Raw genomic sequence first — 27,345 nt, 5'->3', positions numbered from 1 at the left:
AATTAGAAACAGTGCAGTTTGTGGAGTGTTGACATTATGTGGAAATGCTGAGGGCAAGCCCATCATTGTTCAGGCCACCACATTTTGCAGCAGATGAAGCTTTAAAGGGAAGGATTGCAAAGATGTGCTATCTATCTTTGGTTATCCATTGACAGAATATCAGGAAAAAAATAGAAGAAGTTGGGCATCATTAATCTTACTCTAGACTTGCTTTCCCCCAAAGTAATGCTCTACAGCTGTCCTTGAGCAACAATTCCCTTAATTCCTGATCAGTATTTTGTCTTAGAATTACAGAGAACAAAGTCCAATTTCCACTTGAGGCAATAGGTTGAGAAAAGCCGTCTTAGGATATTGTGCGATCATTTTGAAAGTATACTTTCTTTCAAGACTTCTACATTAATTGTGGTGCAAAATTTATCCCAGTTAGTTTTTGAACATCAGCATTTTTTTAAAAACAAAAGTCCTTTTCTGCTTCCATAATAGGTGCTGCGTAAACGGAGCCACAGAGATCTGTCTTACCAAGTAGACGCAGAGGTGGTGACACATGATGTGCCTTACCATGATTACTTCTACACTGTGAACAGTTATAGTATCTCTCATATGTCCGGTCAAAAATGCAGACTCCGGTGAGACATTTCATTTAATGACAGTAATAAAATTGGAAATCATAAAAGACAGCTTTTCTCAGTTTGGTAAAACAAGGAAGTGTAGGAATGCCCGACTTTATTTTTTTTTTTTTATTGTTTTAATTAGACAGAAAACACACACACAAAACACTCTTCAATACATCTTCCAGCTAGTATGTCGATTGGTTACAATTAAATTCCGTGCATTACTACAATCATTCTTTATATTTCATTCAAATTGAATTGTACATTTTAAATCAAAAATCTTTTTACCGTCAATATACCAACATTCTCCTTTAACTGCATTTGTTTGAAAGTAGTTTTATCCAGAATCATTCATATTTATATTATCCAATGAATAAACATTTTAACACCGACAACAATCTGTAAGAGCTACCACATTCTGCTTATTTATCGGAATGCCCGACTTTAATTTGTACACTTAGATGATTGGGAAATGATCTCTTAATAGAAAAAATATTTGCTCTTTTTTTAGTTTCACTTTTTTCCCCCATGAAAGTTTTAGTAGAATTTTTTTCAACAAACTAATATTGGCTATATGATCTATACACCCTACAAATCTATGGGTGCCTCTGTCATCCAAAGTTATAGTTCAACAGAGAGTTGTGAAGCAACTAAGTATTTTCTCTTATTTCCTCATTCAGCTCTCAGTGTTTGTGTTCAAGACAAGATGTTACCTTAGTGATCATGTTTTGTTTTGTGTATACAGCTTCTTACCTGAAGCTGAAAGCCTAAAAACTTGCTCTCAAAATGGATGAAAATGCTGACATTATCTATAGTTGTATTCCAATCAGTTGCTGGCTTTATTCTTGTTTGTTACAGGATTTCCTCAGATGTGAAATACAAAAAACAACCATGGGGGCTTGTCAAGAATATAATTGAAAAGAATACATGGGGAGGTATCCAGGAAAATTTCAAACAACTTGGTAAGTATTTTGCCATCATTCTTGACAATGGTATCCATTACTTTTATATTTAATTAGCTTGGCTATTAAGAAATAGTGAAGTGAACTGCTGTATTCTGGGTCACAAATGTACTTCAATACATCAATGCAAAAGTATTTTGCTCCATTCGGTATTAATAAGTCAAATTTAATTGTAAATTTTTATTCATTCTGACCCCTCTAGTGTTCATCATTCAAAGTTCCAAGCAATCTTTTTTTTTCTGTTTAAGAATGTAAAACAACAGCATTTTCCCAGGCAAAGGTTTTATAATTGATTTCAAAATGTTACTTCAAATCCATCTGGACCATTTATCCATTTATAACTTTCCAAAATCAAAATCTCCTTGTCTAAAGAGGAGTCATCTTTATTCCATCATGGTCTTAATGGAGCCATGTTCAGCTTGCCATTTCTTTCATGAAAATCTTGAACCGGTTTATGATAATTCCAAGGTAGAGCAGCAAAAAATAAAATAAAATCATATTACTATTCCAGCATTGTTTCTATTGTATATATCAATGACATTTTGAGGGCTGATTCTGTGTGAAACTCAAGATTTACTGAGTTTCAAAATCAAGTAATTGGGTGTTTGTTTGTTTTTTAGAAAACCTTATCTTGGATCGGTTTTCTTTTTTTCTAGAATGTAACATTTATCAGTATATCAAATGCACATTTCTTGTTTTTTCTTAAGTGGAAAGTGCAGTTTCTGTATTTCAGTAGGCAGATCTGATTCTTGTCATACTGCTGGCTTAAATTATCATTTTGTAAATATAACTGATTATGTGTTAATAGAGAGAGACATAAAGAGAAACAGACATGAGTAAAATTAATGAACTTATTCTTAGTAGTGGAGTTTGAGTCAGCAATCTGTAAATGTCATAAAACACTTGCCTTCCACTTGCCCACTAGATATTATCAGACCGATTTCCCACAATTCGTAGCTGGCATTAAATTTAGCTATGATTTCTTACAATAGAAATCTCAACAGTACATGGATGCTGTTCCAGAAGGTTAGCTTTAAAAAAAAATAGAAACTATAAAGTAAAAACAGAAACTGGAAAACTGATTCTGTCATTTGTAGAATCAGAATTACTAGTGGAAGAATATGCAATAAACAAACCTATTGAGGATCCTGCAAAACCTGGAGTCCTAAGAAGGAGAAGGTGGATTTTACAGCGGAATTCAGAAGAGATACTTCCTAAACACTCTATACATGATTCTACAGAAGACAGAAGAACAATACCTCTTGGGAATATAGGTGGGTTCAAGTAGAAATACTTCTTTTTCCAGCAACTTATCAAACTGAAGGCATTGTTCATTTTACTACTACAGGTCATAGTATTTCTGCACAAGTGTCATACAGGCTTTTCTTGCTTGTCCATATGCAGCAAATCCAGAGTATTTCAACATAAGTATGAGTGGTGCAGCTAATTGTAAATAAAGTTCAAGGAAAATGCTGTTGGCATACAAAGCCTTATATTTTGGATAATTGACATAAGCTACTTAATTTATTACTTATGCAGCTATGTTTGTATTTTTCCATCTAGAACAGGGGTGTCCAAACTTGGCAACTTTAAGACTTGTGGACTTCAACTCCCAGAATTCCCCAGCCAGCTCTGCTGGCTAGGGAATTCTGGGAGTTGAAGTCCACAAGTCTTAAAGTTGCCAAGTTTGAACACCCCTGATCTAGAACCACCATTTTAAATTCTGAAATAATTATGAGCCTTTTTATCAAATTGCACTTACTTTCTAGAATACTGAAACTTTTCTTGCTATGTGAGTTATAGCACATTGAATGAGATTTCCCTTCGCTCCCTCCAACTCTAATTTTAGACAATTTAAATGGCAGAATTTAGTGACCTTGGCTGCTTTGAAACAGACTAAGCAGGATTCTGGCCTAGTTTATGGGTGGGAGGCCTACTCAATATATGAAGCTGTGGGCTAGAATAGGAAATTTAAAAATAAAATCCAACATAGAAAAAGGCAGAGACAAACCAGTTCTATACTGTTACCAAGAAAATATCATGGGCCTGTCCATATAGTCATCAGGTTCAAGTTTAAGTCGAGCAAATTTTTTATCTTATGTTCAAAAAGTATGCAGGTCAGGCATAACCTTGAACAGTTTTCCTGCTTTGGGGGAGATAAATCGTCAGCAAAGGGATTTAGCAATTGAATTTCAAAATTAGAATGTTGTAAATATATTTTCCTTGCTTAACAGGAATGAAGACGAATGCTACAAATAAAACCATCATCATCATAGTGGCAATGAGTATTTTGTAAGTACTTGCTTGATACTTCTAATACCTCTTACAGCAACTAAATGAAGACTGGCTCTGACTGGATATGTCTTACAGCTGCTATTAAGACCTATAGCGTGGCAGTAAAAGTGGTGAAACAATACCAGACAGTCATCTTGCCCAGTACTTTGGTAACAGTATGACTCTGTTGGATATAACAAAGTGGACAGAACCCCTCTGTGCTTTCAATGCAACCACCTGTGAATTAGCCCCTTATCCTCTCTGTCTGATAGAAGCTTCCAGGAGGGTGACTGGTAGTGGGTTCATGCAGTAATAAATTCCTCACTGCAACAGGAGACATTCCCGAGATCTTTTAAGGAGGCCCCGGTTTGTCCTCTTCTTTAAAAAGAAAATTATCTCAACCCCGTCTGCCTGGACAACTTTCATCTAGTCTGTCATCTTTCCTTTTGGGGGAAGGTGGTGAAATTGGCAGCTCCAGAGGGTCCTAGATGAAATGCAGAGGTGGGTCGCCAATTTTTTTTACTATTGGTTCGGGCTGCTGCGCAGAAGCATCTGGGTGGGTAAGTGGCGCCTCCCGCCACTGCTACTACCAGTTCGGCCGTTCTGGGCTGAACCAGGAGCAACCCTCCTCTGATGAAATGGATTTCCTGGACCGCTTTCAGTCAGGATTTAGGCCCAACTATGAGACGCAGACAGCCTTGGTCGCACTTATGGACAATCTCTGGCAGTAATTGGACGGGAATAGTGCAATTGTTTTCACTTTCCTTGACCTCTTAGGAGCCTTTGATTCCATCTACCATGGTTTTATGGTTTATTTAACAAACAAATAATTAAATATGAAGAAAAAATTAATTTAGCTCACTGATATTTGAGTCTATTACATAAGAAGATTGATATTGTATATGGACCCTTTCTCGAGCCAGGAGAGCAGAAAAGATAGGCTTTTTGTGGATATAGTGCACTTAAGAAGTGATATGAACCTCTGGAAAACTAGAGTCCTGTATGTTGTACATAAAGCCATCAGGAGTAAAATAAGCTCTGCGCTTTAAACATTCACTGGGCATGAGGATTGTAGGTAATAGTGGTGGAATTAAAAATATAGGTTGTATCTTCCTTCCTCGTACTTTGCAAATAATGTTTGGAATGCCTAGAAAGGTTTTTTGTTGTTACTCTGATAATTAGCTGCTCACCATTCTTATCTGTAAGATCCTGTTTCTTGCCCCAAGCAAGAACCTGAAAATTTGTAATTAAGATGCAGAATTACTTCCAGATCTCAGAGATGCACTGGTCCATGCATTGTTTGATTTGCAAGAAGGTGTTTTCTTCGGGCTATAGAATGTCTCTGCAAAGAGACTCCCAATTTCTTCAACTAACCCCCTAGGTCTGCTTATAAAGGGCCTGCATAGAAACACACTGCTTGCCAGGAAAAAAAATGTCTGTATATCACAACAATGTATACAGGGAACCCTTGTACAGTGTGGGGAAACCAGTGTAGTGTAGGCTTAGCCAAAGAAGTTCACTGAGTGACTTTAAGCCAGTCATTCTCAGTCCTGTTGAGATAAACATGGTGATTGTTATGGGAAAAATAGGAGGGAATGCCATGTATACTGCCTTGAGCTCCTGAACAAAAACATAACACTGAAATAGAGCGCACCTAAAAGCTGTACAAAGGAAAATGCAGAATGTTTTGAAATTAGCCCTTTTCAGTTTCACACACACCTTTTAATTTCATTGTCAATATTATATAGCACACACCACATAGAGATTTGATTCAGTCTTTTCTCCAAAGTGATCAAAATCAATTATAATTGTGGTTGTCCTATATTATCATGACAATGTATATCAGGTGGATTGGTCCAGGAAGGTGAAAGGAGACATATTTAATTGACTGAATTTTATTCTATTCTGTATGATCTGCAAACAGATTGTATAAAGGAGAATATTTGTGGCTCGGGGTTGCAATGTGGGCTCCTTGGTGCTCTCTGAACTTGCTTGTTTTCTTGCAGATATTTCATTACCAAACTAGGTAACATCATCAGTGCTAGTTAGGAGTGTGGTTTGCTGTCTATTATGTTTTCTTTATTCACATTCTAAAGCAAGGGTATCAAACTTGCCACGTCACATTGCTGTCACGTGACGTTTTTTCCATTTGCAGAGCTGGGGTGGGTATGGCCCGCACGCAACACATTCGGCCTGCGCGCCACCAGTTTGATACCCATGTTCTAGGCCCACAATTTAGTTTACAGTTGGACTCAAATGCCACATTAAGTTTGAATGTGAGATGACTAATGTGAGAACACAGTTTGTATCGTTTTTACAGTACTATATATACCTTACACTTCAAAAGCTTTAGTTATATTGCTAAATTTGTCATGAAGCTATAAATATTTATATTATTTATTCTTGCCATTAAGAATGCTTTTGCAAGAATTAGTAATGATAGTGAACCGTCCATTTGTCTGAATTTTTTTTCAGTTTAATTCTACTGGTTTTTCTGAATGCCGTACTGTTCTTGAAATTGTCAAAGATTGAGCGTGCAGCTCAGTCATTGTACCATGTTCATCTTCAGGATGAAGGGTCAACAACGTGAGTATTTTTTGCTTTGTTCTGTCATTTGTCTCTTTCTCCATGCTCCCAGTGGGCTAATCTTAGTGCAAATGTTAGATTTACATATTGCAGTTCACCTGAAAACTGAAGCTAGTGAAAAATGTACAATTTAGCAAAAACACGTTAAAATTGTTCAAAAGATCTATATTGAAGTAGGAATGCTACCAAAGCAGTTCCAGATGGTTTTAGATGTATTAAGCTCATTAAGATCTTCAAGCAGGATATATAATGGATAACTTTTTCCACTGAGATTCAACAGAAATGGCCTCTGGATGGTATTTTATTTGTCAGAGATTTGCTGTGCAGTCACCTAAAAAAAAGCATTAGGTCTCCTGTAATACTGTACTACTGTATTCTCTTATTGATATTGCTGAGTTTTGTTAATTTTTACTTTTGGTTGATGATTTATCATAAAAATTGAGGACATTGATCCATCTATGGCAGAAAACAGTTAGCATTCTCTGGTGCATATCTATGTGCCACTTTGCTTGATTGGTGGTGGGCCAGTTAAAATATTTCACTGAAGGCACCTCATCAGTTCAGATTGTCTTGGGGATGTCCAGATTTTTTCCCCAGCTGCCCACCAGGTTGCACTTTGCAACTCAGAGGTGAATAATTGCCCCAAGCTATCTCCCCTGGATTGCAGAAACCAAAGGGATTCCTTAATTCTATAAGGAGTTCCAGAAAATAAAGCTTAGGTCAATGCTGGGAAGAAATGAATTGTGATTGCAATATTATTAATATTTTTGGCAATAATGCTGGCAAAGTATTCCTACCAATATTCATTATTACTGCAGCTGTAGATTTGAGTCTAGTGACCCTAATGCAGGGGGTGTCCAAATTTGGGAACTTTAAGACTTGTGGACTTCAACTCCCAGAATTCCCCAGCCAGCCATGCTGGCTGGGGAATTCTGGGAGTTGAAGTCCACAAGTCTTAAAGTTCCCAAGTTTGGACACCCCTGCCCTAATTATTGGCAGAGAGGAGGAAGAATGGCCACTATGATGTTTATGTGAGATTCTTCATGGATGAAAGGACTTGTATTCATTTGGAAATTAATGCCAGGCAGTATTTATATGCCTGGATTTGAGAGTGGCCTAAACCTTTTTGAGAGAGGGGAGGTACCATCTACCTTGAAGGAGCAGAGATGTGTCCTCTCCTAAAGAAACTATCACTCAATACAGCGGTATTAAACAGCAACCACAATTTCTGACCTTCCATTTGGGGGAAAGAAAACGGTATTGGAAAATAGCTATTGAAAATTCCAAACCCATTATCTAAACCTTTTTGTGGTCAGGATACAGGTCTCATCCATTTTGCTCACATTTCAAAGCTCTGTAAATCATTCTTTTCCAGTAACCTTTTGGGATTGACTTGTGTATTTTATTGTATTAATTTTGGTTTGTTGTAATTTTTTAAAAATTGATCTTAGTTAAGAGAAATTGAGATAGTGAAGAAATATTTTATAAATACATAAATAAATTCTGATTCAGCCACACTCAAAAGACCCAACTCTAGGGAAGCAATACTAAGGGGAATTTCCTTTCATTTAAACTTTGCTTTTATTAAAAAAGAAAACTTGCATACTTGGAGTGCTTGTACATTTATTTATTTTTTCAAATGAGAAAGTTCTTAGTAATGGGAAAGGCCAGAAAGTCATGACAGAGGGCCTGAAAAAATATCATAACTCACTGTCCTGCTGTAGCACAGGAAAAAAATAAATTAGGAATCAACTGTACAACTGTTGTCACTAACATGAATTCACTAGATAATGCATGGAAGATTTGAATGCGTAGTATTTATTTTTATGCCAGTACTGGCAATTTACTTGCAAAGTCACTTGATTATTTGTCATTTTGAATGATCCTATAATCTATTATTTTCACAACAATATGGGAAATGATGGTGCACCCTATGGTACTTGTAATAGAACAATGTCTTAGGTTTGCAAAAAATGTACAAAATGGTAATATTCTCTCCTTGAAAGTTTTCAGCCTTCCTTAACATTTTTGATAAGATAACTGAAATACTATCCACCATGCTGTAATCTAGGATATGTCTCAATGTGGATTTTTCTAGTAAAATTAATATAGAGATGAGAGCGTGATTAAATAACATGTTTGATGAAGCAAATATATTACATTTTAATGTTATGTTCTTTCCTTAGTCTAGCCCTTAATGTGGCATCAAAGGAGAAAACTCATCATAACATGAATCAAGCCCAACATGTGAAAGGGTTGTTAAAGGATTCTATAGCATTGCTTGAACAGGTAAGTATTCTGATCCTTATTGTTTAGAGCCATTGTATATGTAAGTACAGACATCATTATGAATAACTAGAGCAGTTTTTCCCATCCTAAGAATTTTAAGATGTAGGGAATACAACTCCCAGAATTCCCAAGTCAGCATTCTGGAAATTACAGTCCACACATCTTAAAGTTACCAAGGTTGAAAAACACTGATCTAAAGGATTAAGAAACAACATTGCTTTTCATTTACTTTCTAACATTTTTTGATGATTATAGCAAGTTAATGGTATTAAAACTGGTTTAGTTCAGAAATCTCTTATTATATTCAGCAAGAATGGCCTAGCCTTAGCTGTAACAGTATGAACTAACTGCTATACTGAATATGCTGTCACCTGAGAATAATGCTGAAGGATGCGTTGTTCAATCTTTAAACAGGAAAGTTCATATGGTTCAGTAGTTGCTAAAATATGAAACCAAATGACCACAGAGGATGCTGAAGATTGTGAAAAGCTCAGTGTTCTAATTACTGGTGATTCTCCCTAGAAGAGGGGGATGACATAGAACCAATCAATATCAGAAAGAGACAGCTTTTAAAAGCAGTTTGGATATGAGGTGACCAACTATCAATATAGTGATCTCGCAATAATCAAAGGTCTTCCTTCTGATTATCCTGACAAATAAGAAGGTAGATTAGGGAAGCAGATCTAGGGGAGTCCTTAAGCATACAAGTATATAAATTGCAGAGTCTATCAATGGCAGGACACTAACATAAATGGAGACAGAAGTTGAGACTGGTGAAGCCAAAATCAGAGAGATGGGAGAGCTTTATCTTTTCCCTTTTTTCATTTTCAATCAATCAATCAATCAACTTTTATTTATAACCCGCACCCTTTCCTAAGCAGGACTCGGGGCGGTGTACAGTCATTATTAAAAACCAAATACATATCAAAATGGCATACATATACATAAACATAGACATAGACGGAGGAGGTAGAAAATATACTGTACCATATTTAGTTAAAATACAAATAAGATTAAAATTCCCTTAAAAATTCCACGATAAGATGTTTGCCAGGAGGTGAAAGATGGAGCTATAAATCGGCTAAGCCAGCTAATTGGAACAGGTGGGTCTTAAGCTTCTGTCGGAAGGAGAGGAGGTCGTTAATAGTTCTAATATCGGAGGGGAGGTCATTCCAGAGGGTTGGGCCCATCACAGAGAAGGCTCTACTCCTAGGCGCCACCTGTTGGCACTGCTTGGCGGATGGCACCTGGAGGAGTCCCTCCCTGTGAGAGCGGATAGGTCGTAGAGATGTGTGAGGTGAGATGCGATCCCGCAGGTAACTAGGTCCCATGCCATGGAGCGCTTTAAAGATAGTAACCAACACCTTGAAACGCACCCGAAAAACCACAGGTAGCCAGTGCAGCTCGCGCAGAAGTGGTGTTATATGGGAGTATCTTGTTCCTCCCATGATGGCCCGCACGGCCGCATTCTGAACTAGCTGTAGTCTTCGGGTGCATCTCAAGGGGAGCGTTGATTAGAATTAGGAAGATTTCTTAAAGATTCTGAACTCTTAATAGACGATTATCTTGGTGGCAATAATAGTACAGAAGAAAGCTAGAGCTTAAATAAATGCTGGCTGACTTTCATTGGTATTATATATGATGTTATCTCTGATGATTAAAACAGCACTACCTACCAAGTAAACTGGTGTCCTCCCCCTCTTTCTATCTTTGCAAGTTCTTGTTAAGGGCTCCAACTGAAAAGGGGTTATAAGAATATTTTCATGTGAAACCTAGAATTGCTTTGAGTTGGAAATAATTACATTTCTGATTTAAAGTATAATTTGTTGGGTATTTCTCATGCAATTTTTATCACTTCAGCTGAAGACCTCATTGTCTATGCTCCAGCATAGTTTTGATCACCTAAACACAACTAAAGATGGGGAGCCTGAAAGTTGATGTCACCAAAACCAGCTACTAAGAAGAATGAAAATATATTGCTGTGATGGTAAAGCTGCTTCTCCTATTAGTCTTTTCATCACAATACTTTTACATAAAATAAATGTTCTGAAATAAGCTTCTTTTAAAAAAAAAATTCTTGTGAATTTGTGAAACTTTTAGAAATCTTTCTGACCCACTTGATGTCTTATATGTGTGTTTCTGTGTATGTGTGTGTGTGTGTGTGTGTGTGAAAACACGTTTTTGACCTGTGAATACTGGTGGAAATGAATGCTTGAGAACACAATGAGAGCTGATAATTATATGTATATTAGAGATAAACACTTCAGCAAACCCTGCACTGTACTGTATAAAGTAATAAACACTGGATTTAGATGGAAATGATCTTAAGTGTTATAAAAAATGCAATATAAAATGTTTGGTTTATCACATGCAAAGTTTTTCACATTTTTCTTTTATCTATGTAAAAAAATCTTCAAAACTAAATTGTTGCAACATTTGGCTTATTTGTTCCAGATTTCTTTGAATAAACCTAAATTTTACATGTAGCTTTTTTCTGTTTGGGAGGAGTTTGTTTTATGGATTATAACATTTCTTCCCCTTAGTCACTATCATTTCAATTCTCAGAATTTCTCAGGGAATTTTCATTCATGTCTGTAAGTTATATTTTAAAATGACCAACCCTACATATCTTTAAAAAGTAACTAATGTATAATTTGATTTATATATTACAACCTTAGAGAGCTCTTTGTAAGAATATACGTATGATTTTATAGTTTTATAGTTTTCAAGGCCTGGGGGATCATGTCCCTTATAACAATTAAAGATGCAGACTGTGATATGTAAATGTTCTGTTCTGATAAAGAAAACTAACTATCCCATAAAAAAATTATATTTGTACTTCTGATAAAAAAGAACAAAAACATTGAAAGTGTGATGCAAATAAAATTATGAACATACAGTACTTTGTAGTTTTGATTATGCTGTGTATCTTTCTGTTAAAGAAAGGAAGTAATCCTATTTGTGACTTCTGTTTAGGAGACTTTATTTTCATTTGTCTTTTGTCAAAAGTGCTTTTTAGTCCTTATATATAAAATTAGTTTAACTGATGAACCAGACACACCAAAGGGATTTTGAAAAATAATTATTAATCACAGTACAACTAGTACTATATGTGGATGACAATGTATTAGTAAGTGTAAACTATTACAGTTTCTTAGTTTATAATTTGATAAAATAACAAACACAGTTGCTGTCTCATCTTTGCCAAGTATCCTTACCATATTATGTTACTGAAATATGTTACTGAAATATAAAGAAATGGCAATAGTCTTCTCACTTGTGATGTCCTAAGGAAAACAAGTTATATTTTCAGGCCAAGCAAAAGCATTCCTTTTGCAATACTGTTTGATTTTAGACCATGAAATTAGTTCTACATTGCATTGTTTATAGTTGTTTATTTTTGTTTTTTGTTGACTATTGTTTTCTAATTTCACTAAAGAATTTTTCTTACTAGATTGACTATAATTTTAAAAATTAATCATTTAACTTCAGGGTAAATAGAATCACCTCTAAGATGATTAAAGACAAGACAAAAAGGCTTATATGACTCTCAAGACACCCATGATTAACTCTTGGCATGAAAATGTAACTATAATGTTAGATTCCTTTAAAAAAGAAATTATTAAATATAAATGTGTTATGTGTCATCTCAAAATATTAAACACAAATCAAATGGAATATGAATATAAGTGCTTCAAAACATACACTCTAGTTTTTGCCAGATTAATTAAAAAAAAAAAACCTTAAGGAAATAGATGGTATCTGCTCAACAGTAACTGTGAGATGCATCTGGGAGTTCTGGTAGATAACTTAATATGAGCCAACAGTATGCTGCAGCTGCCCAAAACACTAGCTTAGGCTGCATTAACAGGGGGGTAGAATCAAGAGCACATAAAGTGTTAGCGCCACTTTATAATGCCTTGGCAAGTTCACATATGGATATGGCATCTAGTTTTAATTGCCATAATATAAAAAAAAATTTGAGACCCTGGAAACAGTGCAAAGAAAAGCAAAAAGATCATTAGGAGATTGGAGGCTAAAGGATATTAACAACACATGCAGGAACTAAGTATGTCTAATTTAATGAAAAGAAGGACGAGGAGTGACATGATGGAGCAATGGATGGAAATTAATCAAGGAGAGATCCAAGCTAGAAATGAGACATTTCCAGACAAGGAGAAAAATAAACCAGTGGAATGGCTTGCCTTCAGAAACTCTGAGTGCTCCATCACTGCAGATTTTTAAGAAGAAACTAGGCAACGCTTTGTCTGAAATGGTATAGAGGTTGAACTGAAGACCTCCAAGGTCCCTTCCAACTGTCATTCCATTCCATTCCAAAAGCAATTAGAAAATGAAGTGTCTACATGGTAAAGACAGAAATATTATTAAGCTAGTTAATCCTGAATCTTTTAATGTAATTGTTACTTTGTGTCATGGACCTAGGCAAAAAGTTTCTATATTGCACCCACCAGTATTAAATAGCTGTCTTGTACTACAAACAGGTGAAAAAACCTAGATCACTTGTATTTCTTCTACTGTCACTTTGTAATAGGGGTAAGGAGTCATAGCAACCAGTTATCTTGTAAGTAAATGTTGATAAACTACCTCTGTTATATGTTTCTATTATTATCATATTGTTTGTCTTCCCACAAATGTATGGCTAAATAGAAACATTTTCCTGGAAATTGTAAAAATGGAATACAGATGATACAATTCATTTAGTGACCATTTCAAGTTACAACAACACTTAAAAAATGACTTACAATTGTTCCTCACAACATTCCCATGATCATCTCATCAACATTTGGGTGCTTGGCAACTGGCATCTATTAGTGCGTAATGGGGTGAGCTCCCATTACTTGCCCCAGCTCCTACTCACCTATCAGTTCAAAATATGCAAATATGATCAGATAAACAGGTAAAATTGGTGGGAAGGTAACAGCGTTCGGTGAGCTTGGTGTATAGCATTCCATGACCATGGAAGCGTCTTCAGACAATGCTGGCTCCCACGGATAAGAAATGGCTGAGCACCCCCCTCCCAAAGTTGGACACGATTGGACAACGGAAACTTTAACTTTATCTTATGTATTTACAACAGTTGTAGCATCCTGGTGTTATGTGATGGCCATTTGCAACCTTCCTAGATGTCTTCGAACAAGCAAAATCAATGGGGGAAACCAGATTTGCTTACTACATGATTCACTTAACTGCAATGATTCACTTTAACAACCATGGCAAAAAAGATCATAAAATTGGGGCTGACTCACTTAACAATCGCCTTGCTTAGCCACCGAAATTCAGGTCTCAACTGTGGCTTACCAAGGATTACCTCTATATACATAATGGCTGTTCAACTAACCTGTAATTGCATTTTTTTTTTTAAAAAAAAGGTAGATTAAGATCTTTTAATTCTTTTGAAAGGAGTCATAAAATAGGAAATGAGATTTTACTCATCCACCTACATTATCAAAGGCAGGGCTAAAAACCATCGCTAGTTTATAATTTGAACTGTTTAAGAAGAAATTGAATTTTCTGTTTTAGTGCATCTTAGTGGCAGGAAATGGGCAGACCTACCATTTGCTTTGCCTTCATGCGTGAATATTAAGAACTGAGAAAAATGTATGTTTTGACTACAAAATGGATACAAATAGGTTTCTTTTTTATGGCACTGTGTTCTTCCTTATAATTGTTTCTTTTTTGCTTGCCACTAGCAAAATAGACCTGAAAAGTTTTTGCCTGCCGCAGATACAGTCAATCGGTCCAATAGCCGCCTTGTAATTACAGCATGGTATCGCAAATTTGCTGAAGTAATTTAACCAATCGAGGAACCTAACTCATTTGATGGGGGGAGAAATGCAAGACAACCAAAATAAGCAGACCAAATCGATTGGTGGGCGAAATTCAGGAGCAAAAACTTTTGGAGCATGAAAGTAATAAGATCCAAATTGTACGTCAATTCAACATATTTAGCTCCTGACAACATAATTTAACTACTGTATATGGGTTGGATCTGAATGCAAGACCAAAAAGCAGTTGGCAATTGTACTGTAATCTAGTATATGTTGCTTAAATGATCTCAGCTTTTCATATTTATAGTCAATAGAATCTTTACCAAGTATATTGTGGACCAGTTCTCTATAGACTATGCTCACAGTCTGTAGAGATATTCAGTCATCCAGGTCATCCTTGTCCCAAAGGTGCTTTTTTAGCAGGCAACTGGACTTCCTTTTTTTTTTTTTTGGAAGACGTTTCACTTCTCTTCCAAGAAGGTTCTTCCGCTCTGACGGGATAGTGGGGAATGGAAGGATTTATGCTTCTTGCAGACAGCTGGTCATTTGCATCCTTTTAGAGGGTTGTTAAAGCACTTGGGGGTTTACCTCAGTGGCGGGATTCACTTACCTTCCCTACCAGTTTGCAAATATGAGTGTGCTCCCTCGCTTTGGTAGCAGGTGCCACCTTCTGCGCAGGTGCACCGCCTTCTGCGGTCATGCATTACGTCGGGGTGGGTGGACAGAGCCTCCTGCAGCTGCCGCTACCAGTTTGCCTGAATGGGAGAGAACCGCTGAATACCACCTCTGGTTTATCTGTGTCCTCAGGGTGACCTGAGTAATGCTTCTGGTTCCTGTAGTCTGCAATTTTTTTCTCTGGAAATCCATTCCTACTCCCACACCGTTCAAAGGGTGTCCACCCCAAATTGTATAGCTAAAAGCCTGTAGAGATTCTCAGTCATCCAGGTCATGGTTGTCCCAAAGGTGCTTTTTCAGGAGGCAACTGGCCTTTTTTTGTTTTTTTCTTCTTTGAAGACGTTTTGCTTCTCATCCAAGAAGGTTCTTCCACAGCTCTGACAGGATAATCCTTCCATTCCCTACTTATCCTGTCAGAGCTGAAGAAGCTTCTAGGCTGAGAAGCGAAACTCCTTCGAAGAAAGAACAGTTGCCTCCTGAAGAAGCACCGTTGGGTCTACGCTCACAGCTGTTCTACAAGGCAAGCCTGGGGCACTAACTGGGATTCAGGCAAACCCCGCCTTCGCTACCCTCCCGGCAGTGGGCCGATCTCCGTGATGTCACAAAGGGGAAACAAAAAACGAAGAAAAGACCGGCGTTCTAAAGAAGCCGGAAGTTTCAGGTTGCCGTGAGGACGCTTAGGGGACAAGAAGGGAGCGCTGGTGCCTCGAAAGCAGGAGCGATTGAAAGAAAACCAGGCGGAGCGCGTCGAGAATCCCACCAACCGTCGTGGTCAAGGAAAGGCTGGGAGCCTTTACTTCCCTTGCCTTCACGGAGTTGGGAATCAAGAACGGCCACGGGAATCGCGGGGCGGGGGAGCCACGGACTTGGCAAGAATCGCTTACAATGAAGGTTAACAGCAGTGGTGCTTTGCTCTTATGGTTCAATAATAATAACAACAACTACTACTACTACTGATAAGTGTAATAAGGAATCCTGTGCTTTATCTAAAGGCTCCATTCCTTATAGGAATCCTGTATTGCTCGGTGCTCGGTCGCAGGTAGTTAAGCGGAGTTACTGCTAAGTGGAGTTACCCTGGAGAAAGTCTTTCCGCCCGTCAGCGTTTACCGACGACTTTTGTCTGCGCGAATCTTTTTTTCCTCCCTTTTCTTCAACATTCAGCGTTCGGCGACTTACTCCCCCCCCCCCCCGAGTTCTTTAAAGCGTTGAACGGTCCTCGGTCCCTCCCCACCCACCCACTCACTCTCACGCTCCTATTCCGATGCGGGCCGTGGTCGGAGCAAGGTCCCGTTGTTGCTGCTGCTGCTGCTACCGTGCGTGGCTGAAACATGGTGAAGAGGCCGAGGAAAAGAGCCCGAGGCCAGGAGGTGGAAGAGACGCTCTGTTGCTGCGAGTATCTCAATCGGAAGGGCCAAAGGAGCCACCTGGCGGCCTGTCTCTGCGAATGCGAGGACCTCGACGAGTGCTGTGAAAGGTGAGGAGAAGGGGGGGGGAGGGGGGTTGTTTCTGAGGATTTCCCTCAAGTTTGGGACTTCGTTAGGGAGGAGGCGGGGAGACTCCTGGCTTGTGGGCGTGTCACTGGCCTTGATGGCTAGCTCTGGATTTCCGCGAGGTTTAGTATATAGTACGCCTTAGGGTAGATCAGAGGTGTTCAAACCTGGCAACTTTAAGACTTGTGGACTTCAACTCCCAGAATTCTCCAGCCAGCTATAGATTGAGGGGGGGGGGGGACCGACGATCTATAGGGATAGATTGTCAGTCCCCACCCTCATGGCTGGTAGTAAGTAAGTAAGTCTTACTTTGTTATTTTGAATGTACACGAAACAGCATACATTAAAATGAAATTTCATTGCGTTACAGCTATGCTGGCTGGAGAATTCTGGGAGTTGAAGTCCACAAGTCTTAAAGTTGCCAAGTTTGGGGACCCCCGGGATAGATTGTCGGTCCTCACCCTCATGGCTGGTAGACTTAGACTGACTTTGTCACTTTGAATGTACACCAATCGACATACATTAAAATGAAATTTCATTGCATACAGCTCTCAAAAGGGTCTCCACCTCTAGTATATACTACATAAACTTGACAAAATAAATAAATACATAAATACAAAATTATGCATGCACCCACATGTATATTACATGACAGGGAGAAACAACACAGTTTAGTTTGGATGTATGCATGTACATGGTGAAAGAAACGAATCTTGCAAGTTTACCAGACGGCTGGCATAGGGAACAAAGCTGTTACAGAATCTGTTAGTCTTCCTAGAAATACTCAAACCCTCCTCCCAGCGGGGAGCAACAGAAACACTGTGAAGTAGGTGCGTGGGGTCTCTTAACAATGCTTTGAGCTCTAAGCACATAGTGCTTATAAGCAGTATCCTGAAGGACTGGAAGCGAGCTTCCTATAATCTTCTCTGCTGTCCTTACCACTCTCTGAATGGGCTTTCTCTCTGAGGCACTGCAGCCACCAAATCAATTGTGATGCAGTTTGTTAAAACACTCTCAGTCATGCCTCTGTAAAAAGTGGCCAGGATAGAAAGAGAAAGATGCCCTCTCCTCATCCGATGCAGGAAATGCAGACACTGGTTTGCACACTTCACTAAGGATGACCTGTGGAGAGACTAGTTCAGATTGTTAGTTATCTGCACCCGCGAATACTTTATACTGTTGATCACCTCTACAGCTGCATCCTTGATATTCTACTACCTCTACCTGATACTACTTACTACCTGGTAGCCCAGGTAGATAAAAAAAGATTCTGCCTTCCCCTTCTGACTCATTGGGTCTACATGTCCCTTCTTTCTTGCCAAATAGTCTTGTTGATAAGAGATGCTATTGCCTTGCGTAGGTTAAAATGTAAAAGCAGAAGACGAACTTCCCACCAACTGTGGTATTTTTGCTGATAGCATGGAACGGTTTTCCCTGAATCACTGCCCCCCAAGTGTGTTGGATTACTGTATTCATCACTGCTAGAGTTGAAAGTGATGGGAATTGTGGTCCAGTTCAATTAGCTGACTGTAGGGTGGAATTGTTGAAATGTGACATGTGTTATCTGCTGGACTATGATTCTGCTTTCCTTGGGTGGGATGTAAAGAACAGAAACTTGTCTGAAGCTGGTGATTGTCCAAATGTGTTACTGCTTTTTCTTGTATGAACATGTCCTTAGAAAAGTATGCTTCTCTCCTGTAAAAGTAGAATCTAAAGATTTTCTCCTTGCAAGTTTGATGCGATGCAAGTTAATGTGTTAATGTTAAGCTAGCAGAAATGTTTTCCTTGTTCTGTTTGGTCTATTATGAGCAGGGTCCGTGCTTTTTCCTAACAGATGGATGACTTGCAAGTCTTTACCTCCCGGAATATTGGAGAGAATTACAGAAACCTTCACGGATCGTTTCCGTTTTCCATGGATTCGAGGGGCTGTAAAGATTGATATCAGCCTCCTTCCGCCAATCATCTTGCTTCCTTTTTTCCTTCACATAGCAGCCCTGCACTTCCTTTTGGCCCTCATCATCCTGATATCGCTTCCTATACTAGTACTATGGTATTACTACCTCACACATAGGAAGAAAGGTCAGACTCTCTTCTTCTTAAGCCTGGGCCTATTCTCCCTAGGTTACATGTACTATGTATTTCTCCAGGAAGTGGTTCCCAGGGGCCATGTGGAATACAGTCAGGTGGCTCTTCTTACTTGTGGGTTAATTCTGATGCTTGTAGCCCTACATCGAGCCAAGAAAGATCCTGGCTGTCTTTTCAGCCAAATGAACAGCGACAAAACACTTTGCCAAGACAGTTGCAGTAATAATATGTTCAATAAGAATGGCCTGGGAAACTCCAATGGGCTTTGCAGAGTACCTGTCGCAGGTGTTGCTGTACACACTAACACTGAGAGCTACTCCAGAACATTGGAAGCAGAGACGGGTCAGGGCGCAAAAGACTGGTGCACCACATGTCAGTTGGTTAGACCAGCTCGAGCTGGACACTGCCGAATATGTGGCAGGTGTGTGAAGAGACTGGATCATCACTGTGTCTGGTACGTTTCTTAGTTGGCCTTGAATTTTTTCCTAACACTTCTGTTTGCAGCAAGCTGTAGTTCTCTCTGAAATACTTTTCTACCTTGGTTTTATCTGTACATGAGTGGTTCCATTGACTTGTTATCTCTGTTGAACAGACTGGGTTCCTAAGCCTTTATCTTTAAGCTTTGTTGTGTTTGCCACAAGAAAGAATTTCTGTTTAAAGTTACAAATATCAGTATTCCCATTACTAACCAGAGGCGGCAGAAATGAAACACAGCGTTTTCTGCAGGTAAATCATACCATCAGGATGTAAGAGTTGAAGGGACTTTGGATATCATCTATTATAACCCCCTGTTTAATGCAGGATGAGCTCTACCACCTCAGAGCATTATCACTAATCTTCCAACTCGCATGAAAGTAACCAGAAAGATTTCTTTCAGAGCTTCACGTATTCTTTAGGGTGGAAAATCAGAGTTATTTGCACACATCATTTTGGGTCTGTTTTCTGTGATTTAAATTGCCTCCATGGATATAAAGCGTGTCAAAGATTTGGAATTACTTCCTTATTAAAAAAACTGACACCAGCATCTGCTAACAATTTGGACAATTCTTACCCAAGTTTGTTTTATAAAGATTAGCGCAAGGCATTTGTTAAATAGCTAGCACATAGACTTTGAAGTATATGAATAGAATTTATGCACATTTGGGGCATACAATCTTTTGGAATATAGATCATAAACAATTCTGCTTGAGATTGTTCCTGTTTCAGCAATGATAATTTTTTTTGTAGCAGCTCCTCTTAAGCAATATAACATGCTGTTCCTGAGTTATATTTACACAAGTGTCTCTTGAACTCCCCCCTCTCCCCCCCCCGTCTGCTTTCTTTTCTCATTTGACACGCATACCTTTCTTTTGTCCAAATCACAAAGTAGTTGTGTTTATTTTATAAGCTGTGAAGAGACAGTTATTTCAGATTTTTTAAAAATGAAGACAAGTATTTAATGGGCACTTTGGATTCTACCTTTTTCTAAATCATGTTACTGTAATATCATATTTCCCCTTTGTTTCTTGAAGGATTAACAACTGTGTTGGAGAACAGAACCATCAAGCTTTTGTCCTTGCCCTCTTCCTTTTTCTAGTCACTTCAATGTATGGAATTTCTTTGACTTTGGATACCATTTGTAGGGGAAAAAACACCCTCAGTGCTCTGTTCTACTGTCCTGGTGTCTATGGAGAATACAGGTGAGAGAATGCTCACTAACTTGATAGGTTCAAGTTAAGATAATCCCTAGAAGAAAATTGTGGGAATTCTATGTTTTTTTAGTCTATGTAATAGTTTTATTTGCTCGTTTACATGAGAATTTTTGCACTATCATAAGGAAAATGTAATTGCTTTCCAATGTGATGCATTGGGAGCTTAATGTTACACACACTTCTGTGGAGGAAATTTCCATCATCTCAAATGTCCTGGGCTCTTTTTGTCTGCTAGCAAGAGTTCTCATACTTTGTTCTTTCTTGTCTTTTTTAATTGAAAAGAGGATAATTCTGTAACTTCGCTTATATGGGGTGTGCTTCCATCTTGGCTTACTTTTTTAATAATCTGTGTTGGGTTAAAGTCTTGAGTTTATTTAAGTTATTTCTGGAGAAAAAAGTTAAACCATTTATTTGCAGTCATTTAATTCTATCTTTCCTCCCTAAAATAGTCATAAACGTGTGCTAAAAAGAGTAAAATGATATTCACAAAAAGTAACCAGCAATAACATTAATAGGCCATCTAGCAAGTAACAGTTGCATGCCGAAGGACTGAAGTATCAGCTTCTAGATCAGCTGTATACTTAAAAAAGGGAAACAAACACATCAACTGGGGAGAAGTGATTGGGTGGCAGAGCCACCACAAATAATTCCATCTTGTATGTTGTTAGAATAAGGATATCCATTCTATTCCCATATTTAATCATAACAAATTAGGATTCAGTGCTTTAAAATTGCACAGCTTACTTGCTATTGCAGTTTACCAGAAATAGGAGAATGCTCCAGACTAGCAATGGAAAATTATTTTTGTTCATTAACTTTTGTATTAATTGTGCCTTTCTGTTCCTCATTTAGTTCAGCCCTGACATTCACCTGTGTATGGTATTGCACCATTGTAACTTCTGGTATGAGCTACATCCTTCTTCTTCAGCTCTTGAATATTAGCTATAACATGACTGAGAGGGAAGTTCGCATTGCATTAAGGGAGAATACTGGAAGGAGGATGTTGTGGGGCATGATGGTTGACATGGGCCAATATAATCAAGGCTTTCTGTACAATTGGATCCAGTTTTTCACCTTGCGCTCATCTGATCTGCAGCAGTCTGCCGAAGATGTCGTATGAAGGAGTTTTTAACTTATTAACTTTATCATGTATCTAAAGGCATTCTGGGCAAATAGCTCTCATCTCTTGCAAATGAAGACTGGAGCACGAAGATCCTTTTAAGCCATACAGCAAACTGCAATACCACTTTCTCAAAAACATGCACATACCAAATGTTTTGTAGGGAGACCTTGGTATGATTGAGATTGCTTATATTCTTCATGCCATACCTATTAGTGTCAGGTGAGGAAACGGAAATATAAAAACAACCATCACAAGTGAAAGAAGCAGAGACTTCCCTGTTGAGGTTAATATGACCTTGAGGTTTTAGCATTTCCTTGAAGGCAGCTCATACTTTTTGTTCTCGGCTCATTCTGTGGCATATATGGATATATCAATCAGGTGGTCAGAGTATTATGCTGGAAAGTTATATATTGTTTCTTTATATGTAGGGTAGCCCCCTATACCTCCCAGGAAAGATTCAAGAAATTTGACTCTAAAGAGGAGCATTTATTGTGAAGGCAAGGGTATTTCACACCACAACTTTCCAATCTGCTATGTCAGTTATGAATTAGATACAGTATAACAGTGTTGGAAGGGGCCTTGTAGGTCATCTAGTCCAACCCCCTCATCCCACCCAAGCTGGAGACCTACACTATTACTGAAAGATGGCAGTCCAGTCTCTTCTTGAAAGCTTCCAGTGATGAAGCTCCCACAACGTCTGAATGCAAGCCTGTTGAATCTCTCTTTGATCCTGGTTTTTTGTTTTGGTGGAGAAGCAGGTTGATTATAGGAGTGATCCTGATATGCAATTTTCTGGTTCTGATTTTTCTACGTGGAATTCTTGTCGTCTTTGGACACTCCAAATTTAACAGGCTGCATTCTTAATTTTATGCATTTCTCTGACGCAAAGGTAGTTATTAACTGGATAGTGGAGAAGGTTCTCAGTGTCTCTTAATCATGATATATTGTAGCCAAAACACTTGAATTTTTTTTAAACTTTGTTATAAACTGTGAATTTTTTTAATGGATATAAGTAATTAAAAAGGGAACTTCCCTCATTTTTGTGTTTTTACCCAAAAAAAAAAGAGCTCTCCAGTGTTGTACTCGTTAATATCTTCGCATTAGAAGAGCAGAGATATATAAGTGCCTATAGGATGGGCTTTTTTAAAGCTGTGATTTGCATAGCTGATTTAGTAATTTTTTTGTTACCTGCTTAACTTTGAGAATATGATTGCTTTTAATTAATATACTTACTCCTTGCCTTAAAATGGCTCATAATGAACAATGTAAGATCAGAATTGCAAAAGCTATTTCTGCATGAATGTAAGTGGTTTATACATTTATATGAACTGCCCAGAGTTGCTGAGAGTCAGATAGCGTATATGGTTTTTTTCCTTCATTCGTGTCTGATTCTCGAAGACTGCCTAGACAAGTCACTGCAATTTCCTTGACAAGGTTTTTTTCAGGGGCCATTGCCTCTTTCTCAGAGCTGAGATAGTGACTAGTGATTTAGGCACAAAGCCCAGCAGGCCTTGTGCCTAAGACAAGAATAAAAGTCACACTAGAGCAGGGGTGTCCAAACTTGGCAACTTTAAGACTTGTGGATTTCAACTCCCAGAATTCCCCAGCCAGCTCTGCTGGCTGGGGAATTCTGGGAGTTGAAGTCCACAAGTCTTAAAGTTGCCAAGTTTGGACACCCCTGCACTAGAGCCTCTTGTTTCTAGCCTAATTTAACACCAAACTCCAAGTTCTCATATATTTAATTATAAATGAAGTAGCTGGTAAAAGCTCTTAAAACATCCAAATTGAAACATCATGTAAAATCAACTACTTTTGATTGAATATTGCAAATTGTGCATGATTAAAACTGCAGCTGATTATGGATCATCAGCCTAAGTGTGATCTTATAAAAAAAATCCATCAAACCGAATTTTATACATTTTAAATCATACAAGTATGATTTCTAGGACTACAATGCAATCAAATTGTGAAAAAAGGTCCAATTATACTAAGAAAAACAGTTTGGAGAACTAGGGACTGTAGAAAATGTAGCTCTAGTTCTTTTTCTCTGTTATAAAGATGAACATATGCTAAATTATTTTTTTGCAGCCGTTGGCATTTACTAAAATTCGCTGTGATTAATATACATGGTGTATATATATATATATATATATATATATATATATATATATATATATATATATATATATATATATATATATATATATATATATATATATATATATATATATATATATATATATATATATATATATATATATATATATATGAATCAGATATATTATACATGTAGGCACGCTCACACATCTCAACAGAAATATCATTCTAAAGAAGATATTAACAGTGTTACAGGATTATGTACAGGCTAAAGTCCAATAAAAACCTGGTAATCTTCTAAGTAGCTAGCCAGTAACAAGAAACAAAATCCTCAAATTTTTAAAACATACATATAATTCCAGCTTCTCTTTTTAATATTGGTTTGAAATGGTAAAATGTACATATTTAACTATAGCAACCAAAAATACGTTTTAGATAGTGTAGATAGCTACTTGAAGAAATTATTACTGATACATGCTTAAAAGGGTTCCCTCTTCCTCCAAGGCATAAAATGGGCAATGTTGTCTCCATGCCTGACCCTCATAGAACCCCAAAGAAGCTGTACAATATTGCTATCAGAACACAATCTGGCTAGACATTGACAATAAATATCTTGTAGCATGAAGGAATGTTGCAGGTAGTATTCAGCAGATTCTGACCAGTTCTGGTGATACGGTACGAAAATTTTGAGTAGTTCGGAGAACCGGTAAATACTACCTCTGACTGGCCCCGCCCTCATCTATTCTCTGCCTCCCGAGTCCCAGCTGATTGAGAAGGAATGGAGATTTTACAGTATTCTTCCCCTCGAGTGGGGTGAGAGTGGAGATTTTATAGTATCCTTCCCCTTCCATGCCCACCAAGTCAAACCACGCCCACCAAACCACACCCACAGAACCGGTAGTAAAGATATTTTGAATCCCATCACTGAATGGAATGTGTTAAAAATCTACAATCCCCAACTTTTTAGCTTTTCTTGGGAAAGTTGAAAGGACTGAATACAGAAATATAAAGCACAATTTTTTGAAGAAAATGTTGCCATGTAAACACAATTCAATGTAGATACAATTAAGCTAACAAAGTGGCTTCTAAGCACTTATTGCGTGTTGCAGTGAAGTGGAATATAATCTAGAGTGAAACCACAGTCACTTAGATGCTGAGATGAGCAGTGCCTAAATTTGATAAATACTAACTAGCCTTTGGAATTCTACAATTCTGACAAATTTAAGATTGTATTACAGCATTTTCTATTAAAATCTCTTCTGTGTTATTCAGTCAGTTCCAGTCCAGAGGTTATGGTGGATTTTTAAGGAGCAAGCTTCCTGTGTTGCTTTCGTTGATCAAGATCAAATGTTAGTAATATGAAAATCTTGTCGTGAGCTCATTAAGAAGCAGAAGCTGCTAGTTTGCATTTATGCAATTATTGTTCCATTGCCATATTTGTGACTTAAGTAATATATATCATAGCTCAGTGGATCAACAACTTTTCACACATATACTATTTTAATGGTGCTTTTTTATTTTTATACCAAATTAGTCTTTAAAATAATTGTGGTAAGAATGCTTTCTAAAGCAAGTAATAACTGCCTAACAATCTAATCTTAAATGTTCTCTGATTTTAATCTAATCATGAATGTATTTTGCCCTTGCAGGATAGTATCAAAGTCTCCCTCCCCACTGCATATATAAATAACTATCATTTTCAAAATCTGTTTTTCTATCTCACTGTACATTAGAGAACTTTAAGAAAACAGGACATTTCCTTTCTTGTTGGTTTACAATTCTTAGATTTTTCCCCACAGTTGGAATATGTGATGTATATTATAAAATTGCTTCCATCTGAACTATTTATTTAATTTTGAAATATTTTATCTATAAATTTGATTGCATAGTGGAATATTTATTTTTATAACTTAATGTTTGCTATTAATACATTAAATGTTTAAAATATATTACTCAAGTGAATAAAGCTATAGTGTTGTGGAAATTGAAGACTCAAAGACCAGCTCTTTGCAATGCAAGAAAGTTTTTGCGCAGGTTCAAACAGCTAAAATAGCATAAGGGGGTTTGAACCCCGAACAGTCTCAAACAACAATCTTATATAGTCATTTTGACGTAAGCATATACGCAGGCATACATTTGCTAAATTGATAAAAGGAGAAATGGAAAAGTACAGAAAGAGCCGAGAATAAAAATACGTCAAGGAACATTTAACATCTGCGAGACAAACACGGGACTATCCCCTGTCCTAGACAGATAACAGGATACACCCCTCATGGTCTGTCTGAACATACAGATAAAAATATAAATGTTATGCCTCATTGATCTCACCCTGCCTCTGTCTGCAAATATCTTTTTCCTTGACCAGTCTTTTGCAATGTTATAATGAACCAAAGTCTGAACCAAGATTCAGGGCCTGTCTTCCCGATTCAGGGCCTGTCTTCCCTCCTTCCTTAATAGCACAATTTCATTATTTAAAAACAGTGATTCAATAAACCACAGTGGTTATCTGTTTCATTTGTTCTTTTTATGTTTTTTAAATAAGAGGGTGAGGGGAAGATGGTTTAAGTTTTATATGTACTGTATACTGATAAACCTAATTGCTAATAGGTTGCAGGGAATGGAGGGAATTTAAACTGTTTTATACTCAGAATTTTTGAAGATAGAAATAAAAAAGTATAATTACTAACTATAAACTTAAAAGTTATTTTAAAAAAAATTAGGATACTGAATAGGGAATTTCTATAAATTACCCTATAAGCTGTAGAAAAAAACTTGTATAAATTTATTCTGGTGTGATTTCTAGTAATATATTAATACATTTGAACTACAAATTGAAGAATATCATTTAAAGTTGTCCCTATTTGTCCTTAAAGAATGAATATTTTTTGAGGCAAAGCAAACTTGTGGATGACCAGCAAATGGCTCTTTAGATTTAAATGCCTTATATATGGATTATTTGTGAACCATCAAGCTAATGTGAACTCTTAATGACCACAGAAACCAATAATGGTTGGTTTGCCACAAAGGAGTCTCATACTGATATATAATTAATAACCAAGGGCAAACTGGGCTACATTTTGCAAAGAAATCAGTGACTTGCCCATGGTACTATAAATGTAGAACAAAGGAAGCCAAAACTAGCTTCCAAAACTAAAGAAGTCCCACATTTGAAAGCAAAGTTGATGGTTGGAATTCTTGTATTCTCACTTTAACATTTTTCTTAATACAAATTGCTAATCCAGCTTTAGAGATAACTTATTCCCTTGCTGTTTTTCTATTATCATAATTTCTTTGTAGTTATAATTGTTACTAGGGTGATTTGACTTTTGTGTTTCTAATTCAGTTTTCAGCCAAAAATTATCAGCTGTAGAATGAAAATTCCATCTAGAAGTTGAAGTGTTAACAGTTTAGAAATTCAGAAGCAGCAGCAGAATTTTGTAGCCAACAAGAGAGACTGACAACTGGCAAAAATTCCAGGGCTTCAGATGGCTGAAGAAGGATGCATATGAATGTGAGAAACACAAATCTTCCTTTAAAAGTGACTGACTTACAAATGTGTAAATATAGCACAGGGATCTTTATCACATACCTCAAATCTGGGATTGACTATTGCACTTTTCAAAATAGATATAACGACCGTTTTAGGCAGTTGATTTGGTGTGTCATGAATGCC

The 27,345-nt window shown here is 37.4% G+C and overlaps 2 protein-coding genes and 1 gene segment (V, D, J or C); 2 read left to right on the top strand and 1 right to left on the bottom strand.

Moving 5' to 3' along the window:
• The window catches only part of GRAMD1C (GRAM domain containing 1C), a 63,063-nt gene extending 51,452 nt beyond the window's left edge, over positions 1–11,611 (top strand). For all 6 annotated transcript variants that reach the window (XM_081950754.1, XM_081950751.1, XM_081950750.1 and 3 more), the window contains 7 exons: positions 484–626; positions 1,470–1,573; positions 2,671–2,847; positions 3,808–3,865; positions 6,323–6,433; positions 8,620–8,722; positions 10,583–11,611. In XM_081950754.1, the coding sequence (XP_081806880.1) occupies positions 484–626; positions 1,470–1,573; positions 2,671–2,847; positions 3,808–3,865; positions 6,323–6,433; positions 8,620–8,722; positions 10,583–10,660 (774 nt within the window). In that variant the 3' untranslated portion in view covers positions 10,661–11,611. The remainder of the gene's footprint in view (positions 1–483; positions 627–1,469; positions 1,574–2,670; positions 2,848–3,807; positions 3,866–6,322; positions 6,434–8,619; positions 8,723–10,582) is intronic.
• Positions 1–27,345, bottom strand: part of LOC309390886 (Ig kappa chain V-III region PC 3741/TEPC 111-like) — a 380,622-nt gene that overhangs the window by 100,972 nt on the left and 252,305 nt on the right.
• ZDHHC23 (zDHHC palmitoyltransferase 23) lies at positions 15,806–27,153 on the top strand. 3 transcript variants are annotated; one of them, XM_081952923.1, is made up of 6 exons: positions 15,806–16,660; positions 18,511–19,215; positions 20,273–20,440; positions 21,305–21,794; positions 24,945–25,021; positions 27,016–27,153. In XM_081952923.1, the coding sequence occupies exons 1-4, from the start codon at positions 16,515–16,517 to the stop codon at positions 21,570–21,572; spliced, it is 1,287 nt and encodes a 428-aa protein (XP_081809049.1). In that variant the 5' UTR covers positions 15,806–16,514; the 3' UTR covers positions 21,573–21,794; positions 24,945–25,021; positions 27,016–27,153. The 3 variants fall into 3 exon arrangements, with proteins under 3 accessions (XP_081809049.1, XP_081809048.1, XP_081809047.1); XM_081952922.1 differs by lacking the exon at positions 27,016–27,153 and having other exon boundaries at positions 24,945–25,656; XM_081952921.1 differs by lacking the exons at positions 24,945–25,021; positions 27,016–27,153 and adding an exon at positions 23,265–23,697 and having other exon boundaries at positions 21,305–23,126.

Source organism: Natrix helvetica (genome assembly GCF_964273705.1).
Source record: "Natrix helvetica genome assembly, chromosome: 4".
Lineage (NCBI taxonomy): Eukaryota > Metazoa > Chordata > Lepidosauria > Squamata > Natricidae > Natrix > Natrix helvetica.
The sequence above is the reverse complement of the archived record's forward strand: the minus strand, read 5'-3'. Positions and strand labels throughout refer to the sequence as shown.